Below are 19489 nucleotides of genomic sequence, written 5' to 3'. Positions count from 1 at the left end.
TTGAGAGGTATGAAGTGGGCTTGGCTTTGGTTTTTGATTTATACGCGCTTACTCCGATACTTTCACCCTCTTATCCAAGGGCCAGACAAGATGGAGCGGTCTTGTGCAAGAACAGTACGCACGTCAGATGTACTTCAGGTTGGTTTATCGGCTACAGGGCAGTGTGGATCGATCCGTGGCGCTCGGCTTCGCCGCATTTACATTTCACCGAGATTGCTCTGTTTCTACCCATCTCAATCTATTTAAGGGGCCGACAACTCGCTAGAGCAATCATTCACATTGCATGATTGTGCAACGTTGATTATTTACCAATGCCTTATACAGATCCGTCCATCTATTGTCCTTTGTGCAAATCTGATCTGGATGCTGCTCAAACGTGGCATTACCTGCTTGAAGAAGGGACGGAGGAGGATGACAGTAGAACGGGACAACCAATGCACCGTCATTTCATGGACATGATTCGCTTGACCGAAGAGGAGCGATCGCAAGAGATTACTGTGCACGACTACTGTTGGCAGATCGTCGAACGCATCTTCAGACAAGTCCATTTCGAGCAGGCTTGGATTGAACAGTTCAAGAGCTACAGTCATCTGCTCTCTCCTTTCATGGAAGAAGCTCCGTTTGACGAAGAATCCCATTCCCTCGATCAAGACGTCTTTATGGCGTTCAGGTCAGCCTGCCGTAAGGACAAGGTGCAACGTCTGCTCTGCATACCTTTGCCCCCCGAGACCATTCAGCGAATCTATCACTTCCTCGACCAAGAAAAGGACATTATCGACCTTGACAGAGTATTGTCTGTTGGGCCCTCCCTGAAACAGTGGAGGGAGCTTGGATTTAAATATATGTTGGCAGATGATCTCGACCCAAAAGAGAACATCAGAACCCTTTTCCGCAACCTGCAACAACAGCCAAGAGAGCCCCCAAACCACCAATTATCGACTGATTTGGGCCAATGTCGAGATTTTGTATAGTGTTATGGGTACCCCGTTGTTGTTGGAAACTGTGCCAGCGAGTGTCTTAGCGCTGCATGGTGTAAAACTCGACGACCACCACAATTCTATACGGTATACAATTGGCCTTCAAGGTGCTCATTACTTTGTCTTCATGTTCAGAGAGTCTCAGGACATCCAAGTTCTATGTGGAATGGCCATCAATGGCCGGCTGATCGGTTATGAGGGCCCCATATGGCAGTCTGTCCAAGTGACGTCCTTCACTGGGCTTGAGATTGCCAGTGTGGAGAACGGCCTTGTTGGAATTCACATCAAGGATACGCTCATCTGGCATGATGAATGGCTTGGTTTTTGTCCAGAAAATAGCGCCCGCGTTATAATTGAATGGGATCCCAGAAGCATTGAAATGATGGCATCACATGATGTAGGTTTTTTTTCCAAAACTATGCGGCGAGATAAATCACTAATGTAAATTAGGATCATAAAATTGTAGAACTTGGATATCGCTATTCTCCTGAGAAGACATACTCAACCTGAGAATTCCGTAAGCGAACCAAATCTTTACTTTATGCTGCTTTCAGCTTCCTTCTTTTGTGAAAATAGAGTTCTGATATTTCTGCTTTCATCCTTAAAGTCACGCAAGTATTTTAACTCTCCAAGCGACGACTGATCGCCGTTGCTTTGAAGTTCTTTGCTCAGGAGCTAAAGTAGGCCAGCATGTTCTGAATCTTGGTGATACTACATCGATTCCTACATTATCAGATGCTCAGTTACATTAGCAGTTTCTGTTTACCGATTAAGGACCAATCATAGCAGCCTTCTAGAAGACGGCAAACCTTATGCTAATCAAAAGTTTTGAATGAATGGTCATCAAGCCCTATCAAGGAGGTTGCCCCACGAAGGCAGAGAGACTCGCCGGAGGCGCCACTGCCGACAATGGCCTTCACCTCGATTCTGCAATCCCCGAAAGCATTAATCCCGGAAGATATACTCTGGCTTGGACGTGGTTCAATCGTATTGGATATCGTGAGATGTATATGAACTGTGCTCCCATCACCGTGGTTGGTGGCTCGTTACAATAGTCCAAAGACATACAAAAGCAAACGCATACTTTCCCACCCATGTTCGTCGCTAATATCAATGGCTGTATAACGAAAGAGAGCGTGGACATTCGCTTTCCTCAGCCAGGAAGCATTGTGAAGCATAATGGCCAAATAGATCACCTTCTTCGCGAAGGTGAGCCACCATGCACCGGAAAACCTACATTCGGTGCCTCGGCAGCCATTCAGTCGTCCATTCCTGATCTGACCGATGATATGCTTGGAGAGACAGTATCATCTCCCCATTCATCCGCTTTGGCCCGCATTTCATCGTCAATCTCTTCGTCATGTGCTTCGCGGTAATTAGGAACATAGATACGTATTGAGCACTCAGGCGCAGCCGTGTATAGCCTGACGTAAAATCAAGACAGAAAGGAAAGATTCCTACTCAAATCCGGGAAAACTTCAGTACTGTTGCTTCAAAACAATAGTTTGGATTGAAGAATTCAGACTCAGGTTTCATATTCGTAATAGAAACAAACTTCCCCATTTTCATCGCCCCTGTCAAACAACTGTTCCCGCTCCCACAGACAGTTTCATCTCGCTAGGAATTCGTCTCTTGGCCCTGGGGGTTCTCTTCTCCTGGAAGCCTTTGAACCGTTTCTGGGCACAAAGGAGCAGCTTCTGCGAGCCGCCTATCCCTATGCATGGGACATCTGAAGAGTCTGCACCCCATTCCGCTATTCAATCCTGTTTATGACTCGTGGCATCCCGTTTTTTGTTCCACAAATGGCCCTTCCTACGCACCAGTAAGTTAATCAATCGCGAGTCCTTGCATTGATGGCGTTGTATACTGTAGATCATGGAGGGCCCGATCAAGACTTAGAGGGAATGCGTCAAAAGTCTATCGCATTTCCATCTATTGGCGAATAAAAACTCTTGTTCCAGCCCGAGATCGACTCCACATGATCTGCTGTAGTAGCATTCACAAAGAAGGGGTCCTGGTATCCAAGACCAGCTTCCCAGGAGCCTGGCCAGTTCCTCAACTTCTTCGATGATATCCTACCGTACAAGAAGGCATCTATATTCTCGGTTCACCCATATTGCCTGTTACAAGGTTTATTTTCTGGTGCATATAAGATATTCCAGAGCTCTCTCCATCTCAGTTTTTTAATCAAGTCACCCAGCACGCCGACTCCACACGATACAAGCCGTACGCAGCTCCTCTTAGCTCCAAATTTCCAATGTGAGTATGGCTGTCCCCACTCTTGATACATGAGTCAATCCTAACGTAATTGATAGATGTTTCTCTACAGACTTCCTGATGAAATCCTTCTTTGCATGGTAGATAGCCTGGATCAAGCCAAAGATCTGCTTGCGCTGGCCTGCCTCAATCGAACTGCGAATCGTCTTTTTCTCGACTGTTTGTACAGGTTCAACGTCCGACGCCAACGCAGCTCCGCATTGTTTTGGGGAGTTCGTCAAAGCAAACTGGAATTCGTCAAAATGATGTTGGACGACTACCAAGCGAACGCCAACACGACCGATAGTAGATCTCGCACACCGATCTTTTACGCCATTCGTACCAAGAACGAGCGAATCATTCGCAAACTTCTTGACAACGAGAAAGCGGATATCAATTGGCAAGATCAACACAGGCAGACTCCATTGGTATATGCCATTGAAAGGAATTTTATGTCGGCTGCATCACTTTTACTTGAATTTAATCCATGTCTGAATAAAGTGGATATCAAAAAACGGTCGGCTATCTGGTACGCTATCGCTCGCTGCGATGAGAGCCTGGTGCAAGCCCTTTTGAAAAGGGATAGCGACATGCGAACGCCAGATTACAAAGACTTCTCGCCCTTCTGCCTGGCAGTGACGAAGCAACCCCCGAATATCGCCCGGCTGATACTCCTCAATTCAGATGCCAATTCAAGAAAGATACTACTGGAGGATGCAGCTCTCAGAAACCGTCTGCTCCGTCGGGCTGTACAGGCAAGCTTTCAAGATGTCATCGCGCTACTGGTTGCCCATGGCGCAGATCTAAACTCTAGAAATAGAGATGGCCAGAGCTTGTTGCATCAAGCCACGAAAAATGGTGACAGGGAGGTGGTCCAACAACTGCTCACGTATGAAGAGATATCTATCAATGCAACGGACAGACGTTGCTGCACTGCACTTCACATCGCAGCAGAGTATGGATGCACGTCGGTAGCCAAGTGCCTGCTGGCCAAATGCGGTATAGAATCCAACGCAAGAGACACCTACGGTCGCACTGCCTTTCACATCGCAGCAGAGTATGGCAACAAGTTGATCACAAGGCTTCTCTTAGCCTACGGTGCTGTGGATATCAATGCCCGAGATGCTAATGGGGCAACAGCACTCTGCTTGGCTGTAAAGGAAAAGCACACAGCTGCAGCCCTGCAAATTCTCGCAGAAGACCATGCAGACCTCAACGTGGCTGGTCAAAATGGCTGGACAGCTCTTCACCATGCGGTCTCGGTGGGAAACATGTCGGTCGCATGTGTGCTTCTCGACAATAATCATCTAGATCCGAACCTTCGTGATGATGACGGATGGCCCCCTCTCACCCACGCTGCTTCCAATGGCGATTTACGCATGGTGGAGCTCCTTCTCGCGAGGACAGACATACAAGTGAACGTGCATCAGGCCCCACCCCTCTTCCATGCTGCCAAACAGGGTCATGTGGAAGTTGTACGCCGATTGCTCTCCTTTGATACCATCGACATCAATCAGCAATTTTGGAACAGCTCGCCTCTCTGCGTTGCCTCCGAGATGGGCTACCCGGAAGTTACAAAGCTACTCCTTCGGCACACAACACCCCCGGATACTAATCTCAAAACTTACTTGGGCGACACTGCACTTTCTTTGGCCGCTTACCATGGTCGTTTGGAGATTATAAATCTTTTACTAAAAGTAGATGGATTGGATGTTGCTGCTGCTGATAATTTTGGGAACACGGCGCTATGCAAAGCAGCTCGGAATGGACACGAACAGGTTGTCAAGCGTCTCTACAGGGATGCTCGGGCAAAATGTGCGAGTGATGTCAAAAGGGCCATTGAAGCAGCTCTCACCTCTAGAATCGCACTGTACCGTGGAGGCCACTTGGATGAGCAAGTCCACTTTTGCACTAGGTCTTGAATTACAGATAGCCCATGATTGCTTTGTTAGATAATTGTTAATCTCGTCCGGTACAATGCAACCCCTTTCAAATGAGCTCCTCTTATACCATTTTCAGGCATAATTTGCGCTGAACCGTATTATCTCATACTTAACCCGCCGCACATCCCATATCGTGTCTTTGATGGTGAAGAAGTCCAGGGCTACCCAAAGATTGAACCGTCAACACATATTTCACGTGAACATAGTGGCTAACGTGCTCGGCGGAATTTACATATTTTAGCCTCTCGAGATAAGCCGTTAATATGGTGAACATATGGTTAACTCACGATAAAATACGTAGCACGAGGAGTAAAGAGAAGGGCGTTCTCGTCTTCCGGGCAATCCAGATGCACAAAGTGCGTCATGCAGATCATGTCTTCATATATGCCTAACAGAAAGTCACAGGTGATCCTAGGAGCTACCTTTTACCCCAGAGGCCGAGAGCCTTTTGCGACGCTGCTCGCCACGATGAGTAGAAATCTTAATTGAAAAGCGTAATTCGTGAATGAAGCTATACTCCACTTAGGCAGCGGGCAATGCAATGGGTCATTCATCGTATAGGCAAGTTTAGTCTACATGGCGCACAGAAAATTGACTGGAAAGTATAAATAGTCTCTGTCCGGATATTGACCATTTCTTTTTCACTCTCACATTATTGAAAACTTGTCTCCACGAGACCCAACTCGACCAATAAAAGTCCATACTACCATTTCTGGAACAATGCCTTCATTTTTCACCAGAAGCATGATGCGGATGCGACTGGTCGTCTCTTTTCTTACAATAGTCTGGCTGGGACTTGCGGCTCTCGCCTCAGCGTCTGCACGACTCGCAGACGTCCTGCAAAATCGCGCAAAGTCTGACTTTGTCCACACCGACAATTTGATGCTGGACATCACATTTCAGAAGCTCATGAGCAACATTCTCGTTAGCATGGTTATCACAGCCCTCATCTCAACGGTGCTTTTTATTTTCGGAATACTTCTTTCGGTCCACTCAAGGTGGCTACAAGAAGATTGCAATGCTCGAATCTACTATGGCTGCTTGACATTTCTCATGAGCATATGTGTTATCTCCATAGGAGGTTATGCCGCCGGCTGTATTCATGGGTTTCAATCCTCATTTGAGCTGTTTAGTGGAGAGAGTTCGTTTCCATACTACGCCGTCATATACTATGGCGCGGTTGGCCAGGCCACCTTTGCGTCTGCACTATTCATCTTGATTTTGGTACATGTTGTTGCAGCTGCATAATTTGATACTTGAGAGACACGAGATGACGGAACCTTGGAGATGATACCGAGGCCTCCTTCTTGAACCCAGTATTGTGTGGAGGAAGGAGCAGGGGGTATTACGAAGGAGAGAAGATCCGAACTGGCTGTTATGGCATATCCGAAGATAGAGCAAGCTAGAAACCCTTGAGTGCCAGAAATAAATCGGTGGATGGGGTCCAATTAGGGAAAAAATGGGTTCTGTGATAAAACTCATTCATAAGTTACAACAATATTGAGGAAGCTCCAGATACAGCCATATACATTATTACTGTATCATTATGACCCAGAAGCATATCATCATATTCTGATACAGCTTGCAAAGTAATATTCTATGTATAAAGATGCCTGGAAACCAGACCATGGGGTTCTTTTTAAGAACTTGATACAATACAGTAGCATGATGTTCGTATTTCTCAGGAAGCTCTGGAATTTTCTAGACATTAGTCTGCTCGAGACCTACCTGGTTGGAAGGCTGGGCCGAAAGCAGTTGATCAAGCAATGCAGCTGATCGGCAAGTCTGATTTGGTTAGGGTGCAGACTTTTTTGACTCAGTATACAGCAGTATCGTATACCCTTCCACCCAAGGCATGGAAACGGATATTATGAAGGCCGTGGGCTATTGGACGGGAGCGTTAATCAAGGACCGACATCATGTTATCTCGACAAATGAGATTCGATGAGCCATGGAAACGCTCGCTCAGGGAGAATGCGGCATGAGGCATGGACTTCATGGTAGGCTTTTTCACCTTACGAGACGCTGAATTGACTCACTTACTTGTCCTGAAATCTGGACTCGAGTTCCGATTCTGGCTTGACGACAAGGACGAGAAATTTGGATTTTGCGTCAAAGGAACGCAACAAATACCCTGGACTTCTTAGCGTGTTCGAATGTGTGCCTACGAGCATCAGAAGTTCTCGAGTCCTGCAATAGTTGAAACAATAGTCGGCTGTGTGCAACACAGAAAACCCCCAATCGAGTAGCACGGGACTAGGAGATGCACACAATAAATTTCAATGGGTTCAATGGGACTCACTTTGCGAAAAAGCCAACCACGGGCACAATCAAGCGTGACTATCTGCCACGAATTTCAAAACAATTTTCAGCGGGGGGAGAAACATTTCAGACTCTGACTCATAGCTGTACTAGGTGCCGCCCTGTTGAGCGATTTAATTGCAATTTCAACGATGTGTAAGAATCATATTCTTCCGGTACGGCTCTCTTCTCAACAGTTGATGAACGTTGTTCACCACACTCAACGCAGAATTTTTAGAGACATGATTGCAAGATAACTCTTGACTCTGTAGGCCGCAGAGTCCCGAAACACCGTTTTAACGTGGTTCACATGGCGTCAACGCCTATGAAATACGCAATTCTCGCTACCATCTGCGCATGTAGTTCCTTGGAAGAGACGCAGCCGAAAAGGTATAAAAGAGGCCCAATTCCCAGCCCAAAAAAATCAGGACTTCAGTCCTCACACTCCGATGTGTCACGGTGTCCCTCTTGCCTACGGGCTTGAGGGTCTCCATGACCACGGCTTTCGCTGCCACGAGCCCAGCGATGTAAGACTTGTGCTCCCTCGCAGCCAATGAGCCCTGTGACTGTAAAAATGTGCTCCCTCACAGCCAATGAGCCCTGTGATTGTAAAAATGTGCTCCCTCACAGCCAATGAGCCCTGTGATTGTAGAAATGTGCTCCCTCAAAGCCAATGAGCCCTGTGACTGTAAAAATGTGCTCCCTCACAGCCAATGAGCCCTGTGACTGTAAAAATGTGCTCCCTCACAGCCAATGAGCCCTGTGACTGTAGAAATGTGCTTCGCAGGATAGGTCTGCGTCAACAATATGCCTCGCAGGGGGTGCTGCGAAAACAAGACTACCCCGCAGGATAGGTCTGCGTCAACAACAATCCTCGCAGGGGTGCGCTGCGTTACCAAGTGAACTCCGCAGGAGACCGCTGCGTTAACAAGTTCTCTGCAGGAGACCGCTGCATTACCAAGTTCTCCGCAGGGACATCTGCGACACCAAGAGTCTCCGCAGGGACATCTGCGACACCAAGAGTCTCCGTAGGGACATCTACGACACCAAGAGTCTCCGCAGGGACATCTGCGACACCAAGAGTCTCCGTAGGGACATCTACGACACCAAGAGTCTCCGCAGGGACATCTGCGACACCAAGAGTCTCCGTAGGGACATCTACGACACCAAGAGTCTCCGTAGGGACATCTACGACACCAAGAGTCTCCGTAGGGACATCTACGACACCAAGAGTCTCCGCAGGGACATCTGCGACACCAAGAGTCTCCGTAGGGACATCTACGACACCAAGAGTCTCCGTAGGGACATCTACGACACCAAGAGTCTCCGTAGGGACATCTACGACACCAAGAGTCTCCGTAGGGACATCTACGACACCAAGAGTCTCCGCAGGGACATCTGCGACACCAAGAGTCTCCGCAGGAGACCGCTGCGATACTAAGTTCTCCCTCACAGCCTTGAGCCCTGTGACTGTAAAAAGGTGCTCCCTCGTTGCCCTGAGCCCCGCGAGTGTAAAAATGTGCTCCCTCGTTGCCCTGAGCCCCGCGAGTGTAAAAATGTGCTCCCTCACAGCCTTGAGCCCTGTGACTGTAGAAATGTGCTTCGCAGGATAGGCTCTGCGATATCAACTGTTCCTCGCAGGAGATCGCTGCGATACCAAGTTCTCCCTCACAGCCTTGAGCCCTGTGACTGTATAATCTTGAGCTTCCATGCAGCCTTGAGCCCTGCGTTACAGTATCAAATTTGTGCTTTTTTAGGCGTCCCGTGGCGCCGCGGTGCCAGTCCTGATCCTCTGACAATGTGCAGGCACCTCTTCGTGGTGTCAGAGACTAGTATTCGAATTTGCAACAGCATTCGATGAAGCCAAGACCTGCTCAGTATCTTCATACTGTATCGTGCTGCAGAGCACCATAGCATAGACAATCAATCACCAACTCAATCCAAGCAAGGATTCATGTTTAGCAACCCGTATTCCCACTCTGTATGCCTTTCCGCAGTCGATGATCCGTTTGCTACAACGTAAAATCGCATGATTTGGGTGTAGAACACATAGCGATGTTGTGTTGTGATGCTGTTTCGGTAGGATGTTTGTTATGCCAGTGTGAAGTGAAAGTAGAGATTTAGAGCTTGTGTGTTGACGTGTTGACGTGTTGACGTTGATGCCGGTGTGGTGAAACGTGCAGTGATCGGGCGGTGAAGGGACTGGTGATCAACGCACATGCAGATTCGTCACGCTCCGCTTGTTCGAGAAAGCCACACTGGTGCGCAGGGCAAGTTCGCAGGACAAAAAACGCGGGTGACGAACCTACCTGTGTTAGCATTGTACAATTGTATTGGAGGACTCCGTCGTTCAGTGTGCGAAGGTGGTCAGGTTTCTCATGAATGAACAGTTTATTACATCTTAATTGATGCCTAATGAAATCCATCTCTACTCTTTACTGCAAGTATTAGAAGTGAAAATTTTGTACTGTGCATCCGCTTTACATATGCCATTCTCAGCTCTCATATCTAATTTCTGGGCGTCGTTCTATGATTTTGGGCTACTAGCAAGGAGCCGAGGGCAGATGCGGATATATATCATTGATTCCTTCATGTCTTGCTGAGACTACGCATGTATGACATGAACGTAGTCAACCAGCCTTTGTAGACGGCCTACATGATCTGCCTAGCACGCAATTGGCCATGCCAGTTGAGCTCGTAGTCGGACTGTGACACGTGAGGCCAAGAGTATTGATTTGCGTTCTGGTCCCCACGCCGCTGCCAGGATGCGGGTCTCTAGCCGTTTAATCTTTACGACCCACGTCTGTATGTCATGTAGGTTTGGTTTTGATGTACAGAAAGGCCATGTCCTACCTGAAAGGCACACAAGCGTATGCTCTGATTCCGTTCCAAAGCGCCCTCGAGCCGGGGGGCGGGGTCCCCCGGAGACCCCCTTTACGGGGGTCGCCGAGGCAATTTCCAATTGCCGGGGGTGCCCCCCAAGGCGACGGGCAAGATACGCTGACCCGTGGGGTGCACTGAGCATGCATGATTACCACGCCGAAGGCCTGATCGCGAGCCGCAGACGCTCCTTGCCTTGGTTTCACTGCCGAGAAATTCCGTTGAAAGCCCTATTGAAGTAGGATTATAGGACATAACTCATCAGAGAATCCGCAGCTTTAACACGCTAGCACAAACGAGATTTGAGGTGCCATACGTTGCACGTCATGCTCGCTGCTTTGCTCTCAGCAGCAGACAATGGAGTGGTCTCATACTTTCTTGTGATGGATTGGGAGCTATGTCTCGAATCATCAGATTCTTCAACAGGCTTGGTCTACCGCCATTTCAGGACTGTTTCTTCAGTATCATGGCGGAAAGGGCATTGACATGAAGGATCTGAGAAGCATCCAGCATCAATGACAACTCGTCGTACTAAGAAAGGCGATAGTACTTTTCTAGCATCATACGAAGATGGAAAGGCATCCAATGCTTACACGCACCAGCATAACGTGATACAGTGAACGACAGGATCTCAACGGACAGGGAGAGGTGCTACAAGGGCGGCGAACATTTGCTTCATGCCAATGGACGAGATCGTATAAGACCCGAATCAGAATGATGAAAAGGTCAATCCAGCCTAAGCCGATGAGGAGAGATTTCAGAGATGAAACAATGAAAGAACTGGCATAGAAGTCTTGCCCGTCGCCTTGGGGGGCACCCCCGGAAATTGGAAATTGCCTCGCCGACCCCCATAAAGGGGGGTCTCTGGGGGACCCCGCCCCCCGGCTCGAGGGCGCGTTAAAGCTGAACCAGAATATTCGCTGCGACGCCTCTCACAATGAGCGGGGTCTGTCCCACAGCCTTGAGAATTTCATGGCCGCTATAAAGAGTAATATCTGAGCTTTCCGAACGGGATGAGCAGTCATATTCTCTACCTCTCGATCTTGAGGGTCGGATATATCGATGTGCATGCGTCGACGGAGCTTCACCGAACCTGCATTTAGTCTCCATGCTCGTATGCCTTGAATCCTCTGCGAGCGCATTCGGGACGAGCGTCTTCATGGACGAGTTTGTAGGGCCCATCAAGTTTGAGGTGATCACCGTATGCCTCGCTGGATGTGCAAGTATTTGTCCTGCATAATCTTCAGGTCTTGGTATCGCCTCGTCTCGATCACGCAGTTCAGTCGGGGTATGGAGATAGCATCTACTGCAGTAGACATCCATACCATCAGGCGGAACAAATACCCACGCCACAAGGCTATCGGCTATCCCTGTAGGTCTTCAAAGTCCAAGAGACAGACTGCTATGCACTTCTTCGGATCTAGGTCAGATAGGCATACCAACTGATCGATGGATTAATCGACTCGAAGGTCGAGGTGGCGACCCGTTGAAGCTAGCAATAGTCTTGGAGAAGGCACAGGCCATGCAATAGTACCAACAAGGCCGAACAGACACGCAATTTCCTCGCTTCGCATTCGACTCATGGGAATCCGAGGGTTGCCTGTAATGAGATCAGAGTCAGCCAGTGTTGATTCAGTTGGACGAGGCAATGTACTTTACGTTGTTGATGAAGACGTCCCTGGTGATCGACGGTATGCTTCAGACAGTCGGTCAATTAGAATCGTCGTCATACCAGCCTATCAGCGAGACCATGTCTCTTCTGCAACGCTGTCATCAATATGCCATCTTGCATCCAGGTTCGTCACCTACCGGTTATGCGAGAAAGCCACGCCGGTGCGCAGAGCAGGTTCGCAAGGCAGAAAACGCTGGCGACGAACCTATGTGCGGAATAGTTGTACAGTCTTATTGGAGACTCCTTGTAGAGACACGACGTCGCGCAGGGTGCGAAGGCGATGAGGTGGAGACAATACAGCGCGTCGGCCCGCAATTTTATCTGACTTGGCGGGAATAGCTTTTCTCGCGACAAGGGCTTCCCCAGTTGGTGATGGGCTGCTACAATGGCATAATAATGTCAGTAATTTTCGTGTCTGTGGCACAAACTTGACACAACGCATCGGAGTTGACGCGGCAAGCGGCGCAATATTCCATTCACCTCATCGTGGACGACAAACGTCTAGAATTTATGCATCATGTTCTTCGCCCGCGACTTTGGTTGGCGGTTTCTCATGCAGGACACGCAGCATGGTTTGGATTGAGAGCGCTAGAAATGGCGCGTAATTCATGACCCTTCGCGGAGCACTGACAGAGTGCTACTTCGGACTCAAGTTGGAGTGTTATCACGGTTTCCTGTCCATCATTAGCTTTTGATCGGCGGGACACTGCATGACTCACATGGTCTGCATAAAGCCACGGGGAGGGGCTCCGTGGCTGGTGTAATTTGGGCGAATGCACATAGTAATATTTTGGATCATCTATGGGGTCAGCTGAATTTGGACAGTATCGTGCTGGGACTTATCGGTCTAACCGCTCTTTTACATCGATGTATTCACCGGACAGTGGTCGGCTGCCATGGGTATAGTAGCAAAGTGAACTTGGTGGGAATCACATTCTCATTCGCACTTCCTTGGAGGACCACAATGTAACTATAGATGTCAGTACAGTGGATTTCTAGTAAGGTCAGAGAAAGAAACTTATCTGGTGCCTCAAAGCGAAAGGCCGCTCGACTCTGGTAGCCAAGAGAAAGTATTGCAGAACAATTGCTGGGGGGAGGAGGACGTATTTATAGGCTCCTCAGCTGCAGTCGCGTAAGTGCTCTGCTGGGAAGCAAACGTTGAAGGACACGATGCCTATCCTAAGTGAGGCAGGTTCTAATACCGCAACCATCTGCAGCGACATTTTCAGGGCTATTTGAGATTCCCGCCGAGTAAAAATGCTGGTCATGTTGAAAATCAGTGAAGTTGAGTCAGTTAAAAATGTTGGCTCACTGTTGAAACTACAGTCCGCGGTCGCGCGAGCGCACCCCTTGAAACCCATCCTTCTTCTTGGCTTGAATCAACTTCTGGACGGGTGACTACTGTTGACATATTTTGAATTTTTACGGCTTTTGTTCAATGTGTTGGATTCTATCTGTCTGCCTTCAAGATTTCTGAGTCCTCCAAAATGTGAAAATAATGATGCGATTGAATATTTATGTCTCGGACAGGTCATCCTTCGTGATCAACTATATCTGACATATACTCATCAACCAATACAACGAGGCTTGATTACCAGCACTAGTGTCAAATAGAATGCCAAGTCTGTATATCCGGTCTATAAAAGAAATCATGGAACGAGCTATTCCTCCCACATTCGACATCCTCTAACGGACAAATAGATACCCCGGCCAGCACGCCAGCCCAGGAAAGAGAAGAACAAGGGCAACCCCCAGCATTGCTAGTCGTTTCTGAAAGACTCGATCCACCTGACGCTTCTGATCATGCACCAACGGTAAGTGGAACAACTCCACTCCGAATGCCTTTGCTGACCACTACAGCCATCTCTCTCGCAACAGGAAGCAGAAACGAGACATGCTTTAACAACCGAGCCCTTTCAGCCTATTCTGAAGGTGATAGCAGACCTCGAACGCGAAAATATGAAGTCGGCCGTACCCGCAGCTCGACTGGTCGGTATCTATCGACGCCTGTGGGAGTCATGCGTGTCCAAGCATATGGATAGCCAGAAGCTAGAGCTGAGCAATCGGATCTTGAAGGAGGATTGTAGGCAATGGAAAGAAAAGAGAGGCGGTCTTCAGCTTCGCCACGATAAGCAGCTATCTCGGCTGCGCTTCTTCGAGCAGGCACTGGAATCATCCCGGGGTCGACTGATTAGGGTACTTGATGACTGGAATCACCCTTCTAGACTGTATCTGGAAGGGCCGTCAGATATGGCAAAAGAATAGTGAAGGATTGGATATTGTACTCTTGCTTGTCCGATACCATACGTTTCCAATAGATATAAGACTGTACGACGACGTTGGGATTGAAAGAAATCTACCGCACGGAAAGTAGCTAATATCTTCAAGCGTTTACCCAAGGTCATAGGATACCCTTCATAGAATGTATCGGCGGATTTACTCGCATGTTCGGAGACAACTTCACTTGAAGCAACAAAAGTTATCATAAACAAAATTGCGGATCTAGCAACAATGTGGACAGTGTAGCTAGCGAAGGGGTGTCTGTCGATTGACCCGACCGTCTAGCTTTGCATTGTTGGGGCCACAATACCCAAAGAAGAATTGGACGGAGATTGACCAGAAATTCGCACGAGTTTCCAACAGTCGCCCAGTGGGCGGGTACCACTCTTTCCAGCTGACGGTAGGCCTGACAGCACTCCCGCATAGCAGCATATGTCTGGAGCGAGCTACATCGGGCAAATGAATACATCATCATCATATCAAAATTATTTGTCTGTTTGAAATTCAATGAAAATCAGAATCAAAGTGCGCAACTGAAAAGCCTCCAGTGGCTGTTTCAAATCGAGACCGGAAGAAATCAGTATCTTCTTACTCAGACTGATGATGGTGACAAACTCTATGTCTAGTTTCGCTCGGGTTTGCCAGTAGCGTCGAGCTACCGACAACCAGACTGAGTGGCCTAAATAAATTGAATATCACAATAAAAGCTTGTCACTTATAGTATCAAACATAGAGATACTGTAAAACAAAGCAAAGAGAACGAAGCTTTTAGCGCGACGGTAGATCACTTTCAAATGGACGTTTGATCTTGACCGCCTTCACTGGGAGCAGGGGGCGCCGCGGAATAACAAACTTCCGGAGCGCACCGAAGCCAGCAGACCGTTCCAGCTTGTGTGAAACACTGAATCAATTGCTATTTTCACATGCTCTGCACAGTCCTGTCTGCTATTGGCACTTCACAGGAACAGGCGACAACATCTGGCTGTTCAACAAGCTGGCCGCAAGATGGGGGACCAGAGCACTCATTTTCGTTCTCTTCCAACTGAGATACTGTTGCAAATTTTTCAGAGCTTTGAGCTTATCGCTGACCCCTTGCGTCTGGCCCGATCTTGTAAATGGGTTTATGATGTGTACGACCGTCACAAGAACGCTATTGAATTATCCATTATCGTAAGCTCTGCTGAAAACACTCATGTCCTGAATGAATTACTGAAGCTTGCCAGACGAAATCAGAATGGCACAAATACGATATCAACCTTTGTTCACTATTAGATTACTTGCATGCGAAAGATGATAATCCGGCACTGAAGGTTCCAAATTTCCCAACCTCGGCTTCTTCTAAATGGGTGGGTGAATTCCTTGACCTGGAGTCTAGATCCGCCCTGGCTCGAAATCTTTCGTCAAGGGCGGTGGAACTTTATCTTCGTCGCGTTCGCTTGTGTTGGAAGCAAGCCAATCAATTGAAATGCTTATATTTTTCGCATATGACCGAATACGGCTGCGCGTTGTCCTATCAATCTGCCGATCATTTTTCTTTGGAAAAGCGAGATAAATATGCAGTTGCTTGCTACGCAGATTGCAATAATGTCCTGGGTGGCCATACATGTCCACCACCTGCTATCAATTATATGATGAAATTCTCCGCGCAAAGGTTTTATCGTGCATTCATGGCTCGCACTTTCGACACGAAAGCATTGCAAAGCCTTGCGCTCTTTTTAGAATCCTCGGATCCCGGGGCTGAAGACCTCACATATGAGATAATCGCGAAGTTATGGTCCGATAATCCTCATCGCAGCCTTACAGAAAGCGCCGAAATACTTGAGATTTTTGATTACGCATCAAATTTTCTTCTTTTCCAAGTCTTCAATCGTCCAACCTGGATTTGCGATTGGCGTGATTCAATCTTTCTCGATGAGAATGACACTTTTCTTAACAACTGGATGTCTTTCGTGGTGGGTATGCAACCATTTTTAACACCATCTGACATACTTGAATTATTTCAAAGAGATCTGGAAGCGGGAGGGAAAGTTTTTCAGGAGCATCTCTCAGCTTATGTGCATAAGTTCTCACGCGACCAACCGATATTTGATCTTACGATCCCAGCAATGAAAGACATCGAGTGTGCTGTGTCAAAGAAATTGAAGGGATCGGCCCCTGAAGCCTGGGACATCTTCCGACGTCATGACTGGCGCTCGAGTATTAGAGGACAGATTTTTACCTCTGATTTTGATTTGAACAAAATTATCATTCAAAACACGGGGAAGGAATCCAGAAGGCTTTGGTGGGAATATCTACGTCGTATCGAACCTGATCCTTTGGAAAGCTCCCTCCCAGTCTTAATCCAAATAGAGTCATGGCTGATGATTCCTTTACGCGATCTGAACTTGTCAGATGATGATGCTGGAAAGTATTCTCATAAAGTCATTTACGTTCTAGGCGATTCAGCCTCGGCGGTTCGAACACAAGGAGAAAATTGGTAAGAAGCACGTTTAGAGACCACGGACTTCAAAAGTTGTGAAAAAAAATCTAGCAAAGCAGCAAAATGAGAATTTTCATCTATTTTTTCTAACATATCAAGCAGCTCCACGTAGACGTGTGAGGTCACCAAAAAGCTTCAAGCTGTTGAGTTGTTGAAGTCTTACGGTTCATGAATGCTTGAGTGAAAATCTTCTCCTTGAGCTAATGTTAATCCGATTCTCAAATAATTAAAAATCACGGCAGCTGCTCATTGCTCATTCATGGTATAAGCCATTGGGCCTGCAGCCAGAATTTTCAATACAAGCCTGGATCTGGGACCTGTGGAGCCCCTGGGACCTTTTTTTGGGGTCGTAGAGTCAATATACTGCCTCTGATATCGCAAAAAGCCTTACAAGACACCTTCACTGGAACTGCGCACAAATCTGCGTCGTTGACCACCCCAACAGGGCCGAATAATCGCCCCATGAATCAACAAGCTGTCAACAGGAACTCGGCTTTGATTCCTGAGGTGGTGATAGCAGACCCCAGAAGCTACATCGGGTTTCCTGGGGGCTACGTGGCTCCTAGAAGCTGCTTCTTTGCTCCCAGAAACGTTTCAGAGGCTTCCGGGAGTAAGCGAACTCCCAGGACCAAAATGTGTGTTCCTGGCACTGATAGGCCGTCTGTGAGGGTCTCACATATCCGTAGATGTGGACAGCGTATTCAGATCAGTAATCAATATTGAATAAAGCTATATTCGACTCTAGATACAAGACGTAGCGCGAGGAAGCAAAAAAAAGGTAGCTGCCTCACGTTCAGGGGAACCCATGTACACCATGTGGGTCCTGTGCAGATCATATCTCCATCCATTCCGTATGCTTCTTGTATATCATTGGCACCGTCAACAGGAATGTTACCGGTTTCGTGATAGTGGTAGTGGATAGCCTTACAAGCTACGTACGATTTGCTGGGGCTATGATATTTCCAGAGTCACATTTTGAAGTCTTTACCACTAGCACCAAGTTTGATCGATGTTTACACAAGAGGTCGTTGTTCGACAGCCCCGGAAAATGTGTCTGATGTCTTGGGAGTAAACCAGCTCCTGGAATCACGCTCCCAGGGTCTGCTGCCTTTTTAAAAATTTGCATCAGGTATTCTGGGGTTGGATTGGTCGCTGCATATACCATATTACTGCACCTCGTGGAAGAACATATGATCCGGACGTGACGTCGTTGGTGAAGAAATTCATGAATGCATGCTTCCCATCCTCCCCTTTCCATAATTAGGCTCCTCAGTGCTACCTCTGCCTTGAGAGGATGATCACCACCATTTTATGGCGATGTCGACACCATCCAACCTTGAATACCGTATTCATAGGAACTGACTTAAGAAGTTCGGCTTTAGAGGATTCGATGCCTGACTTTTTGATTGTAGCTTACAATTTTATCCCCAATTATGTGTTACAGTACTTTGAAAAGGGAACTTGAAAGCAAACTCAATCTCTCCCAAAACATTCCTTCAATTTCTGTTTAGCACCCTGTCATTAAATACCGCCTTCGCCTCCGGACCGTGAATTGTCTTCTGCAAAACAACCGAGCGATTTCCATTATGGGTATCCGACATGAATTCCATCGCCGTATCATGCTCCGAAAATTTGATCGTGTGGGGTTCTCCTGAAGCGTCGATGTAGGGTAGGGTAGGGCCAGGTCATATTCTTGGCAAAGATCATCCGAATCGATCGCGAAAGAGGAAGATTCCACGGTACACATGTATTTCGACCGTTGAGTCTGCATTTGAGGACGTCGATGTCTCAAATCACGCCCCTACCCTTTAACCACATCACCGGCATGCTCGTATCGGGGTCTCTGTACATGTGTTTGCTCTCCACAGGCTGGACTAAGGCGTCAAATGGCTCTTCAGTTGTCGCGAGCTCTGTTGGCGCTTCGTTCGTGGACTGGTTGGAGGTTATTGCCACGATCCAGATTTCAGGCGTATGAATGAGTCCGCCATTGGTCTCTACCTCTGCAATTTGGCTGCCCCAGTACGTCGCCGGACGCTGGACCCTCTTCATTAAAATCATGAGTATCGTTACCAAGAATTAAGACTTGCAGTTCCTTCTTGATTAGTGGCTCAAAGTAGACCATGAAAGGGTCCAGCTCCCTAAGCGGATTCAGATATCTGCTGGCGTAGAGGAGTTGTTCTGTGACTCCGAGCAGGTGCGCTATCAAAAAAATTTCCATGAGTCCACTCAACAAGGGGTCGGCTAGTTCGTAATACTCGCTCTTCGTCATAGCACACTCAGCCCGGATGACCTTACAACATCTTTGGGGTATTGGGAATCTGTATACCCAAGCCTTTGGCTTCATGTCTGGATGCGGTAGGGCAATCGCGGCCAGGCTTGCAGAGAGTATGCGGTGTAGCAGTTTTAAGGGATGGTTGCATGCGCCAAGCCGATATGAACATCAGTTCTCTCAGTTGATAGATGATATGCAGGAAAAGTTGTTACGATATACAAAGGAGCGTACGTGCTACTTATATTGCGGCGTCTAGCCAACAATCTCGTAGTTGCCTTGACCAATACACGCTTGACATTGTTCTTTGGCCCCGTAAGAGCTACTCTATTGGATGCGACGCGAGCGAGTCGCGCTAAGGCCTTGGCGGTGGGGCTAGTAGAAAATTGCCAGACGTGTATTGGTTAAGGCAATTTCGAGATTACGGGCTAG

General features: G+C 47.7%; 4 protein-coding genes across 4 annotated transcripts; 3 read left to right on the top strand and 1 right to left on the bottom strand.

Moving 5' to 3' along the window:
- Positions 1 to 311: 311 nt before the first annotated feature.
- On the top strand, positions 312 to 971 carry N7511_011235 (uncharacterized protein; the record flags this gene model as incomplete). Its single annotated transcript, XM_057133612.1, has 1 exon — positions 312 to 971. One exon carries the CDS (start codon positions 312 to 314, stop codon positions 969 to 971), a length of 660 nt encoding a protein of 219 aa, XP_056978730.1.
- A 2525-nt stretch (positions 972 to 3496) lies between these two features.
- On the top strand, positions 3497 to 5155 carry N7511_011234 (ankyrin repeat domain-containing protein; the record flags this gene model as incomplete). Its single annotated transcript, XM_057133611.1, has 1 exon — positions 3497 to 5155. One exon carries the CDS (start codon positions 3497 to 3499, stop codon positions 5153 to 5155), a length of 1659 nt encoding a protein of 552 aa, XP_056978729.1.
- Positions 5156 to 5896: 741 nt separating this feature from the next.
- On the top strand, positions 5897 to 6424 carry N7511_011233 (uncharacterized protein; the record flags this gene model as incomplete). Its single annotated transcript, XM_057133610.1, has 1 exon — positions 5897 to 6424. One exon carries the CDS (start codon positions 5897 to 5899, stop codon positions 6422 to 6424), a length of 528 nt encoding a protein of 175 aa, XP_056978728.1.
- A 1945-nt stretch (positions 6425 to 8369) lies between these two features.
- Positions 8370 to 12087, bottom strand: N7511_011232 (uncharacterized protein; the record flags this gene model as incomplete). Its single annotated transcript, XM_057133609.1, has 3 exons — positions 8370 to 8941; positions 11797 to 11957; positions 12017 to 12087. The coding sequence occupies 3 exons, from the start codon at positions 12085 to 12087 to the stop codon at positions 8370 to 8372; spliced, it is 804 nt and encodes a 267-aa protein (XP_056978727.1).
- Positions 12088 to 19489: the final 7402 nt, after the last annotated feature.

Source organism: Penicillium nucicola (assembly GCF_028828085.1).
Source record: "Penicillium nucicola strain IBT 29836 chromosome Unknown utg000012l, whole genome shotgun sequence".
NCBI classification, from domain to species: Eukaryota; Fungi; Ascomycota; class Eurotiomycetes; order Eurotiales; family Aspergillaceae; genus Penicillium; species Penicillium nucicola.
Note: the sequence above shows the minus strand (reverse complement) of the source record. Positions and strands in the feature narration are given on the sequence as shown.